Source organism: Danio aesculapii, chromosome 24, assembly GCF_903798145.1.
Source record: "Danio aesculapii chromosome 24, fDanAes4.1, whole genome shotgun sequence".
NCBI classification, from domain to species: domain Eukaryota; kingdom Metazoa; phylum Chordata; class Actinopteri; order Cypriniformes; family Danionidae; genus Danio; species Danio aesculapii.
In genome coordinates, this window is record NC_079458.1 from 38,956,697 (window position 1) to 38,975,941 (window position 19,245).

At 38.3% G+C, this 19,245-nt stretch overlaps 1 protein-coding gene across 3 annotated transcripts in view; it reads left to right on the forward strand.

The window, feature by feature from the left end:
• The window catches only part of nck1b (NCK adaptor protein 1b), a 77,821-nt gene extending 68,677 nt beyond the window's left edge, over window positions 1–9,144 (forward strand). For all 3 annotated transcript variants that reach the window (XM_056450785.1, XM_056450786.1, XM_056450787.1), the window contains 2 exons: window positions 4,890–5,608; window positions 7,992–9,144. In XM_056450785.1, coding sequence (XP_056306760.1) covers window positions 4,890–5,608; window positions 7,992–8,192 — 920 coding nt within the window. In that variant the 3' untranslated portion in view covers window positions 8,193–9,144. The remainder of the gene's footprint in view (window positions 1–4,889; window positions 5,609–7,991) is intronic.
• Window positions 9,145–19,245: the final 10,101 nt, after the last annotated feature.

A 19,245-nucleotide genomic window follows, 5' to 3' on the forward strand; every position in this document is an offset into this window, starting at 1 on the left:
AATCAAGAATTGTACCAGAGTTTACATTGTGTGTGAACTGTCCCTTTAAGAAGTGCCTTATGAACTTGTGCTGTCAGAAAGTTCACACACCTGTGGTTGCATGCACAGACACGTCCACCAAATGTGGCACTAAATGCTCCAGTTACCATTGCTGGTTGACTTCCTGCTCACATTGACCATGCAAATGTGTGTGTCTCTCTCAATCTGACATACAGTAGCTTAGGGGCCACAGGCAAATATCTTGGTTTAGGATTTCATGTATTTCTAATGCAAATCAGGCAGCAGAGGCATCAGAGTAAATTCCTCCAGCCTTAAACTTTGATAAGCATCTCGCCCGGAGCAACAAAAAAAAAAAGCCGTTGGAAAAGCTTTATGTTCTCACTTAGTTAACCTTTAGCCTCTGAGTAAGCGTAAAGTAAATTGGGTGATTTCCTTTCAGATTAGGCAAGGTTTTCACCTGCTTCTCGCTTGTCAGGTATTGTTAAATCACATCTGCTAGGTATTTTTCTTTTTAAATCTGCCTATTTGAGGTTTAAACGTGAAGGCTGGGTGTGCATAGTTTCAAATGGAAGGAACGTTTCACAATTTTTTTGGGCTTAGTACTGTTTTGACAATTAACAATCGCATGTTCTGTCAGTAGGTGTCCTTGTGTGGTTTTTCAAACGCATTCGATCATATTTGTATGGGTTTTTACTCTACGAAAGCAATTGGATAAAGTAGGTTTTTCGACTATCTCAGAAAGTGGGTAGAAAGTGGGCAAGATGCAAATTTTTGGTAACACTTTAATTGAAGTAGTATTCATACGAATTTCATTAAAGCTTTATAAGCATAACCTGTGAGTGAGATGTTATGTATTAAGTGTCATTCGCTTAATTGTGATATTTTTAATGCAAAGATGACATTGTTTATAACAACTTGACATAAACAAGTACATCATAACCTGGTTTTGTCTTTGTCATAACAAACTGACATTACCAAGACAACAAAACTTGTCATAAATCTGTCATAAACATGATTATCAAGAAGCCATTATAAATATGTCATGGATTTTAAAACGGTGTCATAAATATGGTTTTTTTTTTTACCTCAGTTACAGTGGTACAAGCTGAATTTGTCATAAAAATGCCATTAAAGATTAATGATGCTGTTAAAAAATTAATTAACAGAGAAATGACACTTTTAATGAGACATTTGAATCACAAATATAGTTTGTTCCACTCAAAACATGATCAGAAAAATGGTACTAGCTTAGTACTGTATTGGCAATTTGTTGTTAACCTCGATATTTGGACATATCCATGTTGATCAAAGCACTGAGAAGATTGCTTTCCTATTGCTGAGCAACCAAAAGTTACTCTCTCCTTTACCATTATTAAGTCCTTGTGAACCAGAAGTTGATCAGTTTTATGTCAGTATGTTGATGTACTTCCAACTGAAACAGAATATTGAGTTTGTTTTTTGTGCATCGTTTTCTTGTAACAAACTAACAGTAAAGGCTGATTTATACTTCTGCGTTAAGCGCACGCATAAACCGCAGAATGACGCGTAGCACACACTCTTTCATTCGTCAGCTTGGTAGCTGTCACCAGTGTGAGCGGGATCGAGAGCTGCACGACCCTATTAGAGCGAATGTTTACAAGTGTGGAGTCCTGTGAAGGAGCACCAGATGGAAACTGTTGTTTTGTGTATACCTTATGATTAAAGTGTTGCACGTCTGCTGGTTCCCGCCTCTGAATGAGCGAGTTTTAGCTACTTGTACATTTAAGGTAGCGTTCCGAAAAAACTAGACACTAGCGAAGAAACCCGACACAGAGGAACATAACCTACTGCCAGCTAGTGTTTCTGAAGTGTTGTTGCAGAGCAACACAAACAGCACACAGAAGTATAAAGGCACGACTACGTGCAAGGCAGGCGCTGTGTGTCACGCCAATCTCTCAATGCAGAAGTATAAACCAGCCTTAAGAGTGACGTGGCTAAAGTCAACAGAGGAGGACCACTCCACACCACTCCAAATGCGGAGACGGTCCAAATAATCAGACTTTGATTGAAGATTACCAAAATATTGTTTTGGCACAGGTTAATTGTCCACCTTAAGAAAAACTACTGCGCTAGCAAGATAAATACTGTATTGATTTCACACAGACTTTAATAGTAACTAGGAAAAGTAGTCAACAAATCTCTCTACAGTTGTACTGTCAGTAATTTACACAAGTTTGGTAAAGTTCCACAAGGTAATAGTACTTTAGTAATTTAAAAAGAGGTATTTACCTGAGCAAAATAATGAACCTGAGTATACAAAAGAACAGCCCTTGAGTTGCCACCAAACTACTTCTAATAAGAAAGGTCCAGTCTGATGATTTGATGGACACCTATAGCAAATCGCCTTAGATTAGATTAAACTGTTTTCACTATATGTGCTATGTTAATATCATGGTATTATCATCTAAAACCATCATTTTGTTGCTGCAGTGCATTTTTGTAAGGTTTGTAAAGAGAAAAAAGAGGGTGTTTATCTGTCTTTGGGCCTTTGGATTGGGCTAGTACAAACTTAACTGCCAAGCGAACATTCCTCTACGGTAACACTATTCACAAACCTTTGCCAAACCTCCAATATGGTTGAAAGGCCTTGGGGTCAGATATTCTCCATTAATCCTTCATACCAGCCCATTTGGCTTGACCTAATGTGGTCAGACAAGTCAGAGTCCTCGACAGTGTCCATGAACATAACCCAACACTCCCTCGCTCTTTCTCTCCCCATGGAGGAGGACGCTGGGTGTGGTGATCATTCCAGTGTCTCTTAATTGACCTGTTTTCTGAATAATACATCTGGCTCACACAGCTGTGTCTTTCGAATGATTGAGCCAGGTGGGCGAATTCTGAAAAATAAACTTACACCCTTGTACCATGGTGGCAACTTTACTCCAGATTGTCATAAAGCTTTTTGTTAGCAGAACTGTTGTATTGTACGTGTACGCCTGTTCATTGGGAGATAATTAAATCAAGCTTGTAATCAAGGAGGAAAACAAAAATCCAGAGCATAATCCGATGAGTGCTGGAATGTTGTTTGTGATTGGCTGGTTTTGAAACTGGACCAGTGCCCATGTTTACTAAGAGAGGACTCATTGCTCGAGCAGACGGGAGCTGATAGCTACTGTGTACCCCTGTCAGTGTGAACGCACAAGCTTCACTGCACTGTAACATGTGTTTGGACAAGTTCTCCTTTCACTCATGCCCTGCCTGTTGGTGCCTGTATCAAAATACAATGCTCTTTGGTTTCACAGATCATTTCGACAAGAATGGAATGAGTGCAGGGTGCGGAGTGATGAAATTACTCCCTGTAGAGACTGTCTCAATATATTTTTCATTGAAAGATGACTTTGGTTAAACGTGTTGCTATAAAGCGAAAACTGTTTAATGTTTTGAGGTGCTAGTAATATATTATAGGGTCACAGTGGCTTCTCCTACCGCAGAAAACTGATATCTGACGCCAGTTTACCAGCAAGTGACGATTTTCTACTCTTCGTCTCCTTGGATGGAAATGGTGCTTATTTGCAAATGATTTATGCTATTAAATTGCTAGTGTCATAATGAGCTTTTGCTTACTATAATAAGAACTCATCTAGTCTACTATTGGAGGCAATAGTAAAATTTAGGCTGTTCACGAAGGTAAGCAGGTTTTGTACCTTGTTTTGCCCACTTTCGACAAGTAGTATGTTACATGTTTGTGATGTTTAAAAGGGATGCTGTAACTATTACAGTAGGTGAGATAGATCAAGGATGAGGCAGGAATCAATTCTGAATTTTAGCTTTTTTTTACTCGATGGTTTAAAGCAGGCATGTCCAAGCTCGGTCCTGGAGGGCCGGTGTCCTGCAAAGTTTAGTTCCAACCCCAATTAGACACACCTGGGCTAGCTAATCAAGCACTTACTAGTCTTTCCAGAAACATTCGTGCAGGTGTGTTGAGGCAAGTTGGAGCTAAAATCTGCAGGACACCGGCCCTCCAGGACCGAGTTTGGACACCCCTGGTTTAAACAAAAGATTTAACGATAATAAATGGAAAAAAGAACTAAACATTTACAATATTCTCTTTAAACGAAAACAATAAGTGTAAGCCAAATCAAAGAAATTAATAAAACAATACCTTAAGCCTAAAGTCTAAACTAGGCGACAAAAATAAATGAAACTGATATCATCAGTGCACATGATACCCAATCTAAATGAATTAAACTACAAAACTCAAAATTACACAGGGGGGGGCAAAACACTCAAACTTTTTTAACAAAATCAATCTAAAGTTAAACAAACCTAACAAGAACGTCATAAGGCTCAGTTTAGAATCAACCATCAAAGCAGTTACCTAAAGCCAACAAAGTTTAAACTCTAATTACCACAGTAAAACTGAGAAAAGAAATCATCAAATAGCCTAAGCATGCCAAAAAAACACATTGCGTGGAGCACAACGATACACCGAGGCAGAGCGCACACCACACACTACTGATCTCTCAGAGCTTTAAATCCTCGCGGCTCATCCGGGAATTGCTGGAATTGGCACGATCATAATGATGGTGGACACTTAACTGAACCAATAAGAAACCTAGGAGTGGAGAGAGGAGAGTGAGGAAAATAAATACACAAAACTAGCATGGCTACTAGCCTTTATGTCTATCCCAGAGTGTAGCAACAAGCCTGATAAAAAGATTGTGAGTTGCTGAACTTGAATCGGTGCAGCAAGTCCCACATTGGGAATGTACTATGTTAGCTTCCACAAGGTTAACATCTGCTCTACTTGGTCGCATTGAAATTTTCTTAGGGTGAGAACCCAAGATGTTGAGTGCAAAGAAAGGACTAAATTGGGAAATACCTAAATGTATCTCTCGTTATGTTTGCAGGGATCGGGAAGGTGAAAAGGAAAACAGGTATGCGTGAAACAGCCTCCAACGCAGACTCCGATTTCTACCCAGACAACGGTGAACGTCTGTATGACCTCAACCTCCCTGCACTGGTCAAGTTCAGCTATGCAGCGGAACGGGAAGATGAGTTATCGTTGGTTAAAGGCACGAGGGTTATCGTAATGGAGAAGTGCAGTGATGGGTGGTGGAGGGGGAGCTACAATGGCCGTTCGGGATGGTTCCCTTCCAATTATGTGACAGAGGACGCAGATGGATCGGCGAGCAATGATTCTGCTGGACTTTCAGACAAATTGGCTGCAGTTGTTCACAGTGCGAATGGCAACCGCGTGCTGCACACAGTACAAGCACTCTACCCGTTCAGCTCAGGCAATGACGAAGAGCTGAACTTTGAGAAGGGGGAGGTTATGGATGTTGTGGAGAAGCCAGAAAATGACCCAGAATGGTGGAAGTGTCGTAAGTCAGACGGGCAGATGGGACTTGTGCCGAAGAACTACGTGACTGTTCTGCAGGAGTCGCACAACTCGGCCAGCATGCCGGGGCCGCCTACACCCGACTGTGACTACATTGAGCCTTCATCCAGCGGCCGCTTCGCAGGAAAGCAGTGGTACTACGGGAAGGTGACACGCCACCAGGCGGAGGTGGCGCTCAACCAGAGGGGCTCAGAGGGAGACTTTCTCATCCGGGACAGCGAGTCCTCAGTAAGTAGACAGAAGTTTTATAGTTCGATTCTGATGTAAGTCAATTGTTAGTCAGTTCTACATTGTGTTTGGAATTAGAGGGTGCTTCTCAATCAGATCTCTTGTTCGGTAGTCAGTAGCGGTGCAACAGTTCAATCTACTCACGGTTCGGTGTGTATCACGGTTTTGGGATCACGGTTCCGGTACGGTATGTGCTACGCTTAGGAAAAAATGCCTACAGAACAATTTAAAGAACAAGAAACATATTTATTGGGTAACAAACACCTGACAATACAACAGCTTCACACATATGCTGTAGATTTGCATGTTCTCGCATTAATTAAATAAAAGTAGGGTATAGAGAGAAAAGGCCTAAACTTCCCCTTTTTCTATTTTACATATCGACTCAACAGTCTCAACTAATTATGCAGATAATAATTATGTCAACATCTTAATAATTGAGCACTTTTAGAGTATTGATTACTTCTGTTTACATTATGCTTGCATTACCATACAACACATTTTATCAACAATCATTTCAGAGAGCTCCGTTACGCTTATCAGCTTCATCGTAGTGAATGAAACTTAAGCAAAGAGAGTGCGTTTGGCTCTTCTCTCTTAATTTAGCGGGAACAGTCGGTAGAGAAGAAAACTGTTCTTAGCAGACAGCAGGTAAAAAGAGTGAATAGCGGGAGTGATCGGGTGCGGAAGAACAGCCACCCAGCAGGAGCGGGACTGAAGTAACAGATCTGCTTTATGTCTGCGTCCTTATGGGACGCTTCTGGGTCTGGACACAGACCTGTTAGTGACCACTGATCTAAGCTATGATCGCAACAACAAAAAAGTCTCTGTTGAAACACTGACAGCAATGCGGTGTGATTTGGCCTCATCTGCGCTGTATCTTCTTTACTTGCCATGCTGAGACCCACAGAAAATCCACACACACACCAACATGTGAGGAAATGTGATGTAAACAACAGATTTACACACTAAGTGGTGATTGGACAGGTCTTCACACGTGCAATGAAAGGTAATTGGAAGCATACAAAGTTGGCACTGCTTTGTTGCAGTTGTTTTTATTAATAAACCAATATTAATAATGCATATCCTAAACCGCGGATCACAGGGTGCACCGAACCGTGAGAGGACAACGGGACAATTAGTTTTTTTTTACCGAGAACCGTTCCATCCCTAGTAGCCAGACTCTTTATTGCAAAATCCTTCTGTTTAGGAAGCACCTTGATTTGCATGGTGCATTGTGCAAAGTTTTGCTGTTGATTATAAATTCTAGCTTCCCAATGTGTAGTGAACCAAGCTTCTTAACTTTCCTTACCAGTGCCTGATTTTGTGTACACAACCTACTAATCCACTAAACCAGAAATGCCCAAACTAGGGTCAACCAGCCCAAGTAGGCCCATTGTAACCTTTGATTTGGGCCACCATCCCGTCTGAGAAAGGAGTATGTATGATGGGCAAGGTTAGGGTCAACAGATATTGTCATTTCTAGTTTAAAATAATCTTTTTTGTATGTTTGTTTGATTACTGAGCCACAAAAAAAGCCAACAGAAATGAAATGTTTCATTTAAATGTTAATTGTAAATGCGTAAATAAATACTGTCAAAATGTAAATACTGTCACTTGACAGATGAGGACAATGCAGAAGACATCTGCGAGCAAATCAAGGCAAAATCAGGTGCAGCTTGACTAGCATAACTCCATTCTGTTATAAATGAGATTGTTTTTACTGTATGTTCATAATAAAAACAACAAAAAAGTACACTGCCTAAGTTAATAATAAGCAATGCTTTTTATTTATTTTTAAATATTAATTAATAAATGAGGAAGTACCCATGGCAGCTATATTTACCTTCAGCGCGGGTTTTTGGCCCCTGATAAGAAAAAGTTTGGCCACCCCTGCACTAAACCTACTAAATGTCCTACTAAACCTCAGGAGCTAGGGAGCTGATTGAGACGCACCCACAATTTTAACAATCATTTAAACGTCTTTTTGGGAGCCTTAAAAATGCTAACTTGCAAAAAAAGACCTCAAGAAACTAACCAACATTGAAACCAATTGGCTAGGCATGCATAATGCAGCACTTTTAGTCAGATTTGCAGATCCGTGTAAACTAGAATCAAAGATTTGATCTTGTTTTTCACATTAAAAGTTTCCAAAATGGTTTGGAACATAAGATCTTTAACACATGGTTGCACATGTGAAGGGTTTTGACACTTTGTCATTTGTATATTTTCCGTTTTTAGCATATAGTTGTGTAAATGTACCCTTAGATCCTCCTGGCTAAGCGGTTCACTTCTTTCGAACTGCTAATATTGCAATGACTGCTTTAACGAATTTATCTAATTTGACAATTTGTCCCTCTCTCCTTGCATTTTATTTTTCTAGCCCAATGACTTTTCAATATCGTTGAAAGCTCAGTCCAAAAACAAGCATTTTAAAGTCCAGCTGAAGGACAACCTGTACTGCATCGGACAGCGCAAGTTTAACACAATGGAGGAGTTGGTGGAACACTACAAAAAGGCGCCTATCTTCACCAGTGAACAGGGTGACAAACTCTACCTGGTCAAGGCTCTGGCTGCCTCCTGATCCCAGTAGAAAAAAACACCAAGATAATAACAAGGACTACACTTCCAGAGAGATGGATAGACTGGGAATATCAAGCATTCCAAGAAAGGGAGGTACAGGGAGAGACTGACGAGATGAACTCCCGCTCATTCGCTCAGAAACTTCGGGGGGACTCGCCCAATGTATCAAAATACAGTATGTTTAGACCATAGGTGATGCAATGTATTTTGATGTCAACATGTATTAGGATTACAAAACTAGGTCTTTTTTTGTTAATATATAAATATATATTCTTTTCATTGATTTCTAAAATGTATTGTTCATTTGTTCTTGAACTTCCCTGCCAATTTTTTTTAATTGTCCTTTCGAGATTCTGCTGTTGAAGACAACTTCTTTCCAAAGGTCTCACATACTGTCTGTTACTGCCTGCATTGCCTGAACTACACAGAACTATTGCAATTGACGTAATCTGCTATATTTATTAGGAATCGATATCTCTGCTCCAACATTAAAAGCGAGTGACCAATATTCCTCGTTTTGAGATTAAACTGAAACTGTAATCGAAAGTCGGAAGTCTTGCAGCTGCATGTTTCCGACCTGAAGTTAAACTTGTAGTCTATATCTATATTTATGAAGAGTAAAGATCCGAAAGTTCTACTTCAAGGACAATCGGGATGCCAATTATTGCGATCTGTCAGCGAGATTTAACGATGGAGTCCTAAATTTGTTATCCACACTCATCTTGGAGCTGTCAGAATCCATGCTATGCCATAAATATGATCTGTCTCCGCTTTGGCTTAGCTGTGATTGATGTCTTCTGCTAGACATTTCTGTGAATGAACGTGGGAGTTTCTTCATCTTCATTGGAGCCTTGCATTGCCATGACTGATGATTAAAGAAGATTAAACCACACTGGTGCACACAAAAGGTCTTTCATGATTCAATGTTTTACTAATAAAGCCTTCTTTCCTGATCAAGGCCACATTTCCTTTTGACGTACCGGGTGTGATAATTATGTGGTTTTTGTTATCATTGGTGGTGGAGTATTGGTTTGAAGCTTCGTCAGATGTTTGCTTTGTTCATTTGCTTGCTGACTTTCTCACATTTGATTGCGGACCTTTCTCACACATTGTAGCGCAGAGGATGAATGAAAGCGTGCCAACACGAAGCCAGCATTGAAGGCTCGGGTTTCAAGGAAGGACTGACTTGGCGATCAAGATCCAAAGTGCTGCTTCCTTGTAGTTTTCATCAGGTTACGATAAACGCCGAGAGATGTTCCACCGAGGATCAGATCTCTGCATGTAAAACTGAGTAGATAAGTATGTTTGGTGGATCGTGCAATGGGAAAGGCTCTTCTCTGGTCACGTCTCTGTTTCAAGTTGGAAAGTTTCTTTTCTCAGGACTCGTGAGGAGGGTGATGATCTGGGCTCTCCTCCAGGGGACCATCACCATGACCATGATTACTTCTCCAGCTGTTTGGAGTCAGAATGGGGTGAGAGTTGAGGAATGGGGATTTTTGGGGGGAGTGTGTGGAAAAACTTTCAGAGTTAGGTTGAAAGATATAGTGGAAATGTCAGAGTTGTGTCATTTATTGTAAGTAAAGTTGTTCAGGACAGTGCTCCAAATCACACCCTAGATCAGGTTTGGGCAAACTTGCTTCGACACTAATCAAACACACCTGAACAAGCTAATCCATGCCTTCAAGATCACTAGAAATCTACAGGCAGGGGAATTTGATAAGGGTTGGAGCTAAACTGTCAGTGCGTTCCAAACGAGATATATCTCCCTCCAAAGGGCACTTCGGAGTGAAAAAAAATCAAGGTCGCCATATTGAAGTGTCATTTTAAAACAAAGTGCTCAAAACTGGTCACTTCGAAGGGTCCTTTCTTTGAAAAATACAATTGATGGACACTTTAGGCCATGATCCTTTGTAGCATGGAAGTTATTTGGTGTCACATACTGCACCCAATTCGGAAGGCGTCATTTCTATGTTTTGATCCTTTCAAAGGGACCCTACGAAGGGATAAGAGCATAGGGAATGAGCCCTTCCGAATGGAGCCCACGCTCTATCCCTCCAGGACCAAGTTTGCCTATCCCTGTCCTAGAACCTCAGTCTTTCTCTGAATCCATATGGGATATCCTACAGTTTTGTGCACTCAACAGACAGACACATTCTTAGGGCTCATTCACACAGACACGTCGAACACCAAAAACGGGAGAGATGTTGCTTTCAGAATAGTTTGAAAATAATACACAGCATAAAGCACGAGGGTATCCAGACACACTGCCTGTACACCGAAACAGTTGAACACAAACCAATTATAGTTAAAACTAGTGACTTTTTAAAGCTTCGAAACAAACTTTGTTTCGAAGCATTCAAACAGCACACGCTAGAGACACCTGCTGGTCAAAACTGTGTAAATGCAACAACAACTCAGAGATTAGAATTGGATTTTTCAAACAAGTTTACTGTGTAACCTATAAATGCACTTAGCTTATCTAATACCATTGAATATTATGTAACTACAGTGTTCTTTTATACATGTTCAAGGCTTATCGTTTGCTCCATGGTGGGCTTTTCTAATCAGTAGAAGAAACTTATAGTATTTATTTTCCATTTACAAATGTCTCATTAAAACCCATACAAACTCATAAAACTAAACCAAGAACGGTTAAAAACTGAGAGCTGTTCAGCGATTCACCTCTGGGGGGCGATCTGAGTGAAACCACCTGATTCAAGTGGATTTTATTGTATGACGTTGAATAGATCGCCACAAAGCGGAGAACCATTGAGTTTGTGAAATGTTTCAAAATAGTAATAACGTAACAGAGCCTCATTTACCAAAATCAAGTGACCATGGAAACTAATAATTTGTTTCGATTCAGTGGTTTCGAACCACCGATTCGAAACAAAGGTTTTGAAGCTTTATGAAACAATGCTTTCAAATCAGCCATCATTAGCTTAAAGGTGTTTACCAGACATGCTGTCTCAAAAATAAAATATTTTAGTGGCCGATCACACTAAACCCGCTTTTTGTGTTGAGAGGTGTCGTAAACGTTTTGTGGCCTGCGCGCCTCGGGTTTTACCTGCCTGCTACGCCTCATTACTGTTTTGAGTTATCCAGAGCTGTATCTTAAATATCACAATTATTAAATAGTAAAATTAGACCAATATCTACAGCAACACTTCAGTCGTTAACCAGCGAAATAAAAAGCGCACTTTTGTACATGGTGTGCCTTGTGTTTTTGGATGGTAAAAGCGTGTTCGGTGTGGTTAGCCCCTTAGGGCACTTTTACAATTAAAAAGCGCAAGGCGCACTGCTGAATCAGCTGTATATTGTGCGCGAGTGTTGCTGTAGATATTGGTCTAATTTTAATATTTAATAATATTGTGATATTTAAGATTTGTGAAGTCATACAGCTCTGGATAACTCAAAACATTAATCACTAGTCTTATCATCAAAAGTCTCTGTAGTCATCTTGACAACACAAACACTGCTGGCACCTCAATGGAAACCCCGCCTCTGCTTTCATTTGATTGGAGAATGATAAATCGAATGACTTAACGCCCTTTTTCCGCTCAGAGTTGAGTTTTTTTTTTTAACTGCGAACACGCAGCAAGCAATGGCAACAACGCCAACCACATCAGGTGGTTAAAACGCGAGGTGCACAGGGAGCAGTGCGCAAAACACTCGCAAAAAGCGACCCCTTAGCCTGTTTTTTTTTTTTTTTAATATAGATTGACACCACTGCAGAATGTCAAGGTTGTACTGTTGTCATCTCTGCTTTTAATCCTACTGATCAAAAGTACATCTTCATTGCATTATATTCTTTTAAAGTGGTAAATTAAATGCCATCAACCTTGACTAAAGTGAGTAGACCTGGTAATGAATATAACATTATAAATGTGCTTAAAGCTGTTAGATCTGCAGTTTATTATTAGATAACTAAGATCTGAAAGTGGTTATTGGTCAGATATACAATAGTTCATTTCTTTTATTTGTGCCGGGATGATCCATTTGCACATGACACACAGCCTAAATGGAATTATCACACAAAACTGCATTATAATAAAGCATGGCTAATGCTTTGTTACAATGCTACAGCCTTTTTTAAGTAAAACTTTAGATGAAATTTGAGTGAAATGAGAAATATTGTGAGGTCATTTGGACCATCTTCCCTTCACGAACTTTCAAGAGGATTGTGCAACTTAATATTGTTACAAAACAATAATACTAAGTTCAGTCCTCTGAAAGTGGTTGTCGTAGATTTAACACGCTGAATTGGTCATTTTTAATCCCTAACCTCATTTTGCCTGGATGATATGTGAACCATTTCTTCAGATGGGCCTGGAGGTGCTGGGAAAAAGAGAGTTTTTACTCAATATCTCCACAGAACAAATGTGAAACTATTACTCATGTCTGTGTAATAGGAGTATATTGGTCTGTACAAAGGAAGAAGTCAACAAACAAACGTTCACATCTCTCTTATGTCATGCCAAAATTTGGTGTCACACAAGAAGGTATACATATTTAAGGTTTAGCATGTGAGTAAATGTCATGTGAAATGCTAACCTGCATGATTTGTGGTCCACTGTGGATGAGGAAGACCTGCTGGAAAACCATAATGAAGAACTTTGTAATAATATTCACTCTGAATCGATGGAAACAAGTCGGATATAGTAAGAGAAAGTACCTGATAGAGAACAGCAGGGGTATGGTGTGATCATAATGACTATTTAGTTCCCTAAATACAAATGTAATGTCCGTGATTTCACAACGAAGCCAGTGGAAATCCCTGAAATAGCCGATGTGGTTGGCCGTATACCGAATGTCTGATTGCAACATTGATTGTATGAAATTTATATATTCTGAAAGTAAATGTTTCATTATGAATGTTCTGAATCTCACATAATTCATATATCTTAGTAGGCAATTACATAATGTGTGAATAAGAAAAAAACATGCCTGATTAGACTTATTAATAATACTGTAAATGTCAAATATAGCTAGCTGTTTTAACATATAATACAAATAAAATATAATACACACACACACACATATACATATATACATTATATATATATATATATATATATATATATATATATATATATATATATATATATATATATATATATATATATATATATATATATATATATATACATTATATATATATATATATATATATATATATATATATATATATATATATATATATATATATAATTTGTATTTATTTATTTTTAAAGATACTAGTACCTGTTTGTTAAAAACTAGTTTCCATTTAGGATATATTTCTACATCAATATTTAGGAACTACATTAGTAACTATGCTTCAAAATAATATTTGCTGTTTGTTAAACCTACTTATTTACAATGAGCTGAACTAGAACAATTCTTGAGGTTTTTGGGGTCAACTAAATTGTTTTATGTCCAATCTAATTAAATTTCTCAGATATGGTAAGTTAAGTTAATTTTTTAATGTCTCAACACAATTCAATAGTGTGGAACCCAGCAGTTCTTACAGTGTATAATGTTAATTACTTTACCGATTTATAATTCCCCCCACCCATACGCTTCTTTCACGTGGCAGCCATTTTAAACAATTAAATCGAGGCTGCGGTGGGAGGAAACCCGGAAGTATAGGATCAGCACTGTAAACATAACAAACCTCCAGCTGTTGTCATGATTTCAAAGTGCAGATATGGTGTAAACATCACGTTAATATCGTTCAGTAAATTTAATTCAAACAATTAAAAGCATATTAGGCATCAAACACGATCACAATCTCTTTAGGAGTAACACGCTTAAGTGTCCTCCTAGGCTTCAGTTCATGGTAAACACTGAGGGGACGCTTCCCTACTTCAGCCTATGTAACCCGGTGAGCTATAAAACAATGCAGTCCTCTGTAGCACACCTTCATGTTGTCTGTAATAGTATTGTCATGAGACTGAACATTTAAGTGCCGCTGAGCACGTTCTTAAACACAGCTGATATGCTATAGTGTTCACCCGTGCTCAACAGAAATGACTGTGACACTGTGAAATACAAACACTGATACAGCGACACTGAAGTGTTTTAAAGCCGCAAAGATCAGTCGAGTCATCAGCAGATCACTCGTCTGTGTTTACACTCAGTGAAGAGCGGTGAACTGATGACCTTCACAGCCAATCACGGTCATTTCTGTTGAGCACTGTTGAATACTACAGGAATCAGTGCTATGGGAACGTGCTTGAATGTTAGCGGTAAAGGGACGTTTTTTAAATTTTTTTTTTTCAGTACTGAAATTCAGTATCGTGACAAGTCTAAGATAGTGAAAGAGTCAGTTCATTAACTTAAGTTTGATAAATGACATCTAAAATATGTGTTTGAGAAAGAAAACGTTAGCTAACTAATGCCATATCCCTTAACTTAGCTGAACATGAGGCCTGATATCCCTTTTTATTTTCACTATCAATTCAGAACAGACCTTTGGGTCACTCGGAAAGCAGTGAAATTATAAATTTGTCACTTTCTCCATGCTGATTAGATATACAGCCATGTACACAACGTTCCTGTGTGACTCCAGGCGATACTTCCGGGTTTTTTTCCCCACCGCAGCCTCGATATTGCCTTTAAAATGGCGGCTGTGTGAAATCCGTCTGTTGGCTTCTATGGGTGTCTGGTACTGAAATATTAACTATTCAATTTTGACTAGTATTTATTTTTACATAATAGTAGCTTCTTATTTGATATTTACATATAAATGCATATATTAGTTATTTAATAAATACTACTAATTCATTACTTATAAATTATAAATTGTATGTACCAGTGTTTATTTGAAATGTTACTAGTAAGACTTTTAATTTGACATTGTGTTCTAATAAATAAGCACCAAAGAAATAACTGCTATTGTATCTATTAAATAAATTAAGTACCTAATATGTAGTAGTATGTAAATTAAATACTAGTATTCAATAACAGACATGGCATATACAAATACATGTACTAGTCACAACCTGAATACACACTTGTTGAAATTGAATATAGAAACTAGTATTTCATGTTCTACTTCTATTTTAATATGTATTATTATGTGTTAAAGGTGCTGCTTCTAATGAAAATGTGCTAGTAGCAAAATTTATACGCTACTAGAATATTTAGGTTAAATGATTATGAGGCCTGCCATATAAACACTAGCAGATAGCGTAAACAATATGTAACGGATTGCTGTTAGTATGTAAAAATACTTGAGTAAAGCATATTTACAACACTAAGGAATTCTACAGCTTACCACAGCAACTGAAAAACAGTAAACCATGGTAAATTGTATTTAATATACCCCTTAGTCACAGAAAACTACAGTATTGGGTGATTTGTTCATATTATTTACTACAACATGTTAATTCAAATACATACTGTAGTATGTTTGCAAAAACCACTGTAGTATTTATATGGTAAAATACTAGTCAGAAATCTGACTGAAACGGATCTGCATTGATGCCAATGGCATATTTGTTAGAACAGAAGAAATCACTACACGAATAAGAATGAATAATTAAGAGTGCTTAGTAAGTATTTTGTAAATAGCAACTAGCATTTTATAAATATGCACTATTAAGAGTATATACTACAGCTAATTAAGTAGCAACCTAAATAAGATACTAATAGATAGGGAAAATAAATATTGCTAGCAAGACGGTAGAAACTAGCACTGTTTACAGATTAAATGTGAATACGGCTTGCCATATGACCGTGTGTTTAGCGAGCGGCTGAAACTCTACTGCTCCCTCTGCTGGCCAACAGACAGCATTACAAACAGACCAATAAAGTAAGTCACAGCAGGTTAAACTAACAGTTGAAATACGAACTACACACACACACGGTAGTCTGTAAATTCATACTTTTTTTCGACAGGAGAAAAGGGCAGGTGCTCAAGCAGCCAAAGCCCCTATCTGCACGTGCCCGAGCTGTGCCTCACGTCAGATCGCGCAATCCCGTGCAAACAGGCCTGAGCGCGTGCCTTTTGTTCACTCCGTTAATGCTACCAATATAATGCTTAATTAAGATGTTTTGATTAATTGTAGACATTTTTATTATACGTCCTCGCTTTCCATATAATAGTTAATGTATTTCACGTATGTCTATCACTTCTTTAGTGTTAGGATCTGACACACAACCTCACGGAAAAGACATGAGGTAAGGCGTTACTCTGCCGCCATAGACATGCTCTGCCGCAATGAAGGGGGCGCGTGTGGGCTCACGGTTAATCTTGTTCGGTGGTTGCTCTTCTTCTACGTACGTTAGCGCGAATCAACTGAAGTTCAAGGAGCTCACGTTGTTTTATGTTTTGTTTTGACTGCTAAAATGGCGGATGTAATACATCACCTCAAATATTTCTCAAAATTTGACTTTCAGTCAAACCGTGAAGTAATAAATAATTGACGACCAACGCTGGAGCTAAAGGCCTTGCTTTAAAGGATGGGTAGAAGATAACTCGATTGTTTCAAGTCAACTCAAGAGACTTCATTTACAACTCAAGGTAAGACGTGTGTGTGTGTGTGTGTGTGTGTGTGTGTGTGTGTGTGTGCGTGTGCGTGTGTGTGTGTGAGTGAGTGAGAGCCTGCATCCGCTGTGGTGAATATTCATTCATTTTACTGTCTCTATATTGTTTACCACGCTAATTTAAATATTCAATCAGAATTAGCATTTAAGTATGACTTCAAAACAACATCAACACCATCTAATTCACTGTGAACAATGTAGCCTACTGTGATAGTCATTGGCTGCTTGTATGATTTCCCTATTTAGAATTAGCAAACAAAACTTTTCTGAAATTATATTAATAAGGAGAATGTCTGAATATCCGAATATAAAACCAACTTTACCTCTATACTCAACTGCTGTACATTTTACATTCTTCCTTGACCTAGTATGTACCTGCTATGTGTATATCGGTAGTTGGCAAATATATTGGGTGCATATATTTGTAAATCTGACTCTGAAAGTGTCAGTGCCATCACTGGAGTGTGTATGGGTGTTTCCCAAGCGGCAACCTCGCACTCTACCTTGTGAAGCAAATACAGAAGTAACTGAAACTGCAGTTCATCAAAATTCCGCTAGTCCTGGCTCTATAGACGGCAAATTTCTATTGGCCAATTTACAGCAGAAAAAGGGTGTTTGCAGCCTGGTACAAAGAACAATTTTGGTTCATATAGCTATTATTACCCTTCATGACAACTGTGAGGGGAGTAATATATTTTTAGAAGTCATCCGTTTCCTTTATATTAGGTTATATTAAGTTTGCATAATTAAGGGCGTGGCCACTTGAGTGACAGTTAGGTCTCGCTGGTCGCCGTCACGTCACCTCAGCTGATTCCGGCTGATTAGCAGCTGAACTCAGCATATACATCATATTTTTGTTTTGTTTTATGTGGCTTTACACAGTCAGCTGCCTTTTGGACTTATTTCTTACAATTATCAGATGACATGGCATGGCATGTGTGCACTTAATTGTGCTCACAAACCGTTCACGTGCTTCCATTTCCCAGGTGAAATTATATGCTTGTATACCATCTCTATAAATGTATTTGTTTTATTTAAGATCATTTATCATTTTCTCTAGAGCTGTAATGCACTCCAGAATCTGACAGATTGATTAGCTGTAGGCGCTAGAACAGTCATCTGAAGCGTTATCATACAGTGTTATACCTGGATTTCCACAATAGTCTTGCATTTACTAACACAGACTCTATCTGAAGTGTTTGGAAGTAATTTGAGTTTTCCTCCTGCAGAAAAACGCCATAAGAACAATGTTTAGTGGTTTAATGTATTACAACAGGGTTTTTTAAAAGTCTAAACACTTTATTGATAAAGTGTACAGCCAAGCACATGTGGTCAGAACACAAACCAGTCGCAGGTAATGAAGTATTAAGCGTTTCTACCATAGGAAAGCCTGTATAAGCAGAAAGCTAGCAGGCGTTTGTAGCTTTGCTCATGCTCCGCCTCTTTGCCCTTGTTTGGTATCCCTCAGTCGGTGTGATGACGCATGAACAAAATGGCGATGGTTGGCCACGCCTACTGGTAGCTTCTTTTGGGTTCTTCAGAAACCTATAGGTGACGTCATGGATACTACGTCCATATCTTTTACAGTCTATGGTGTTTCGTTCTAGCTTGCGGCTTGAAGGGCATCCGCTGTGTAAAACATATGCTGTAAACGTGTGTGTGTGTATATATGTATATATATATATATATATATATATATATATATATATATATATATATATATATATATATATATATATATATATATATACACGTGTGTGTGTGTGTCATTGTAGTATTTCCTAACGGTGTGCAATTACTGGTTATGTTTTCCCTCGTTATTTTTATGAAGTCCTTTAAATGGTTAGTTCACCCTAAAATGAACAATCTGTCATTGTTTAAAACCTGCTTGTTTCTTTCTTGTTAAACACAAATGAATTTATTGAAGGATTCTGAATCAAACCATCCTAACATTGACTATACTATTTTTTTGTTTCTACTATTGATGTCAGTGGCTACTTTTGTAGTATGCGAGTGTGTTATGTTAAACAAAGCCAGACTTACAACATTACCCGCAAATGACAATTACACTTTTATTGTACAGTATACAAACTGGAATACTATGTATGTACACAAGATTAATATAACTGTTCAGTACAAAATGTGTTCATAAATGAGGTGGAGAATTATAAATGGAATGCTCATCAGTGAATAAATCAACACAGGCTCGCTGAAAATACGTGCTTCAGCTTACTTTTGTTTTGGAGAAAGCACAAAACAACCTTAAACACACGTTTGACTGTAAAATGAACACTACATGGCAGTAGGACACTATCAACCTTTACTCCTTTTCACACTAATGACATTCACAAGGACATAATATCAGTGAATTAAGGATTATTACACTCAGAAATAAAGGTACAGGAGCTGTCACTGGGGCAGTATCTTTTTAAAAGATACATATTTATACCCAAATAGTCCACAGTGGTACCTAAAAGGTGTATATTAGTACCTAAAAAGTACCTCTGAGGTACCATTATGGA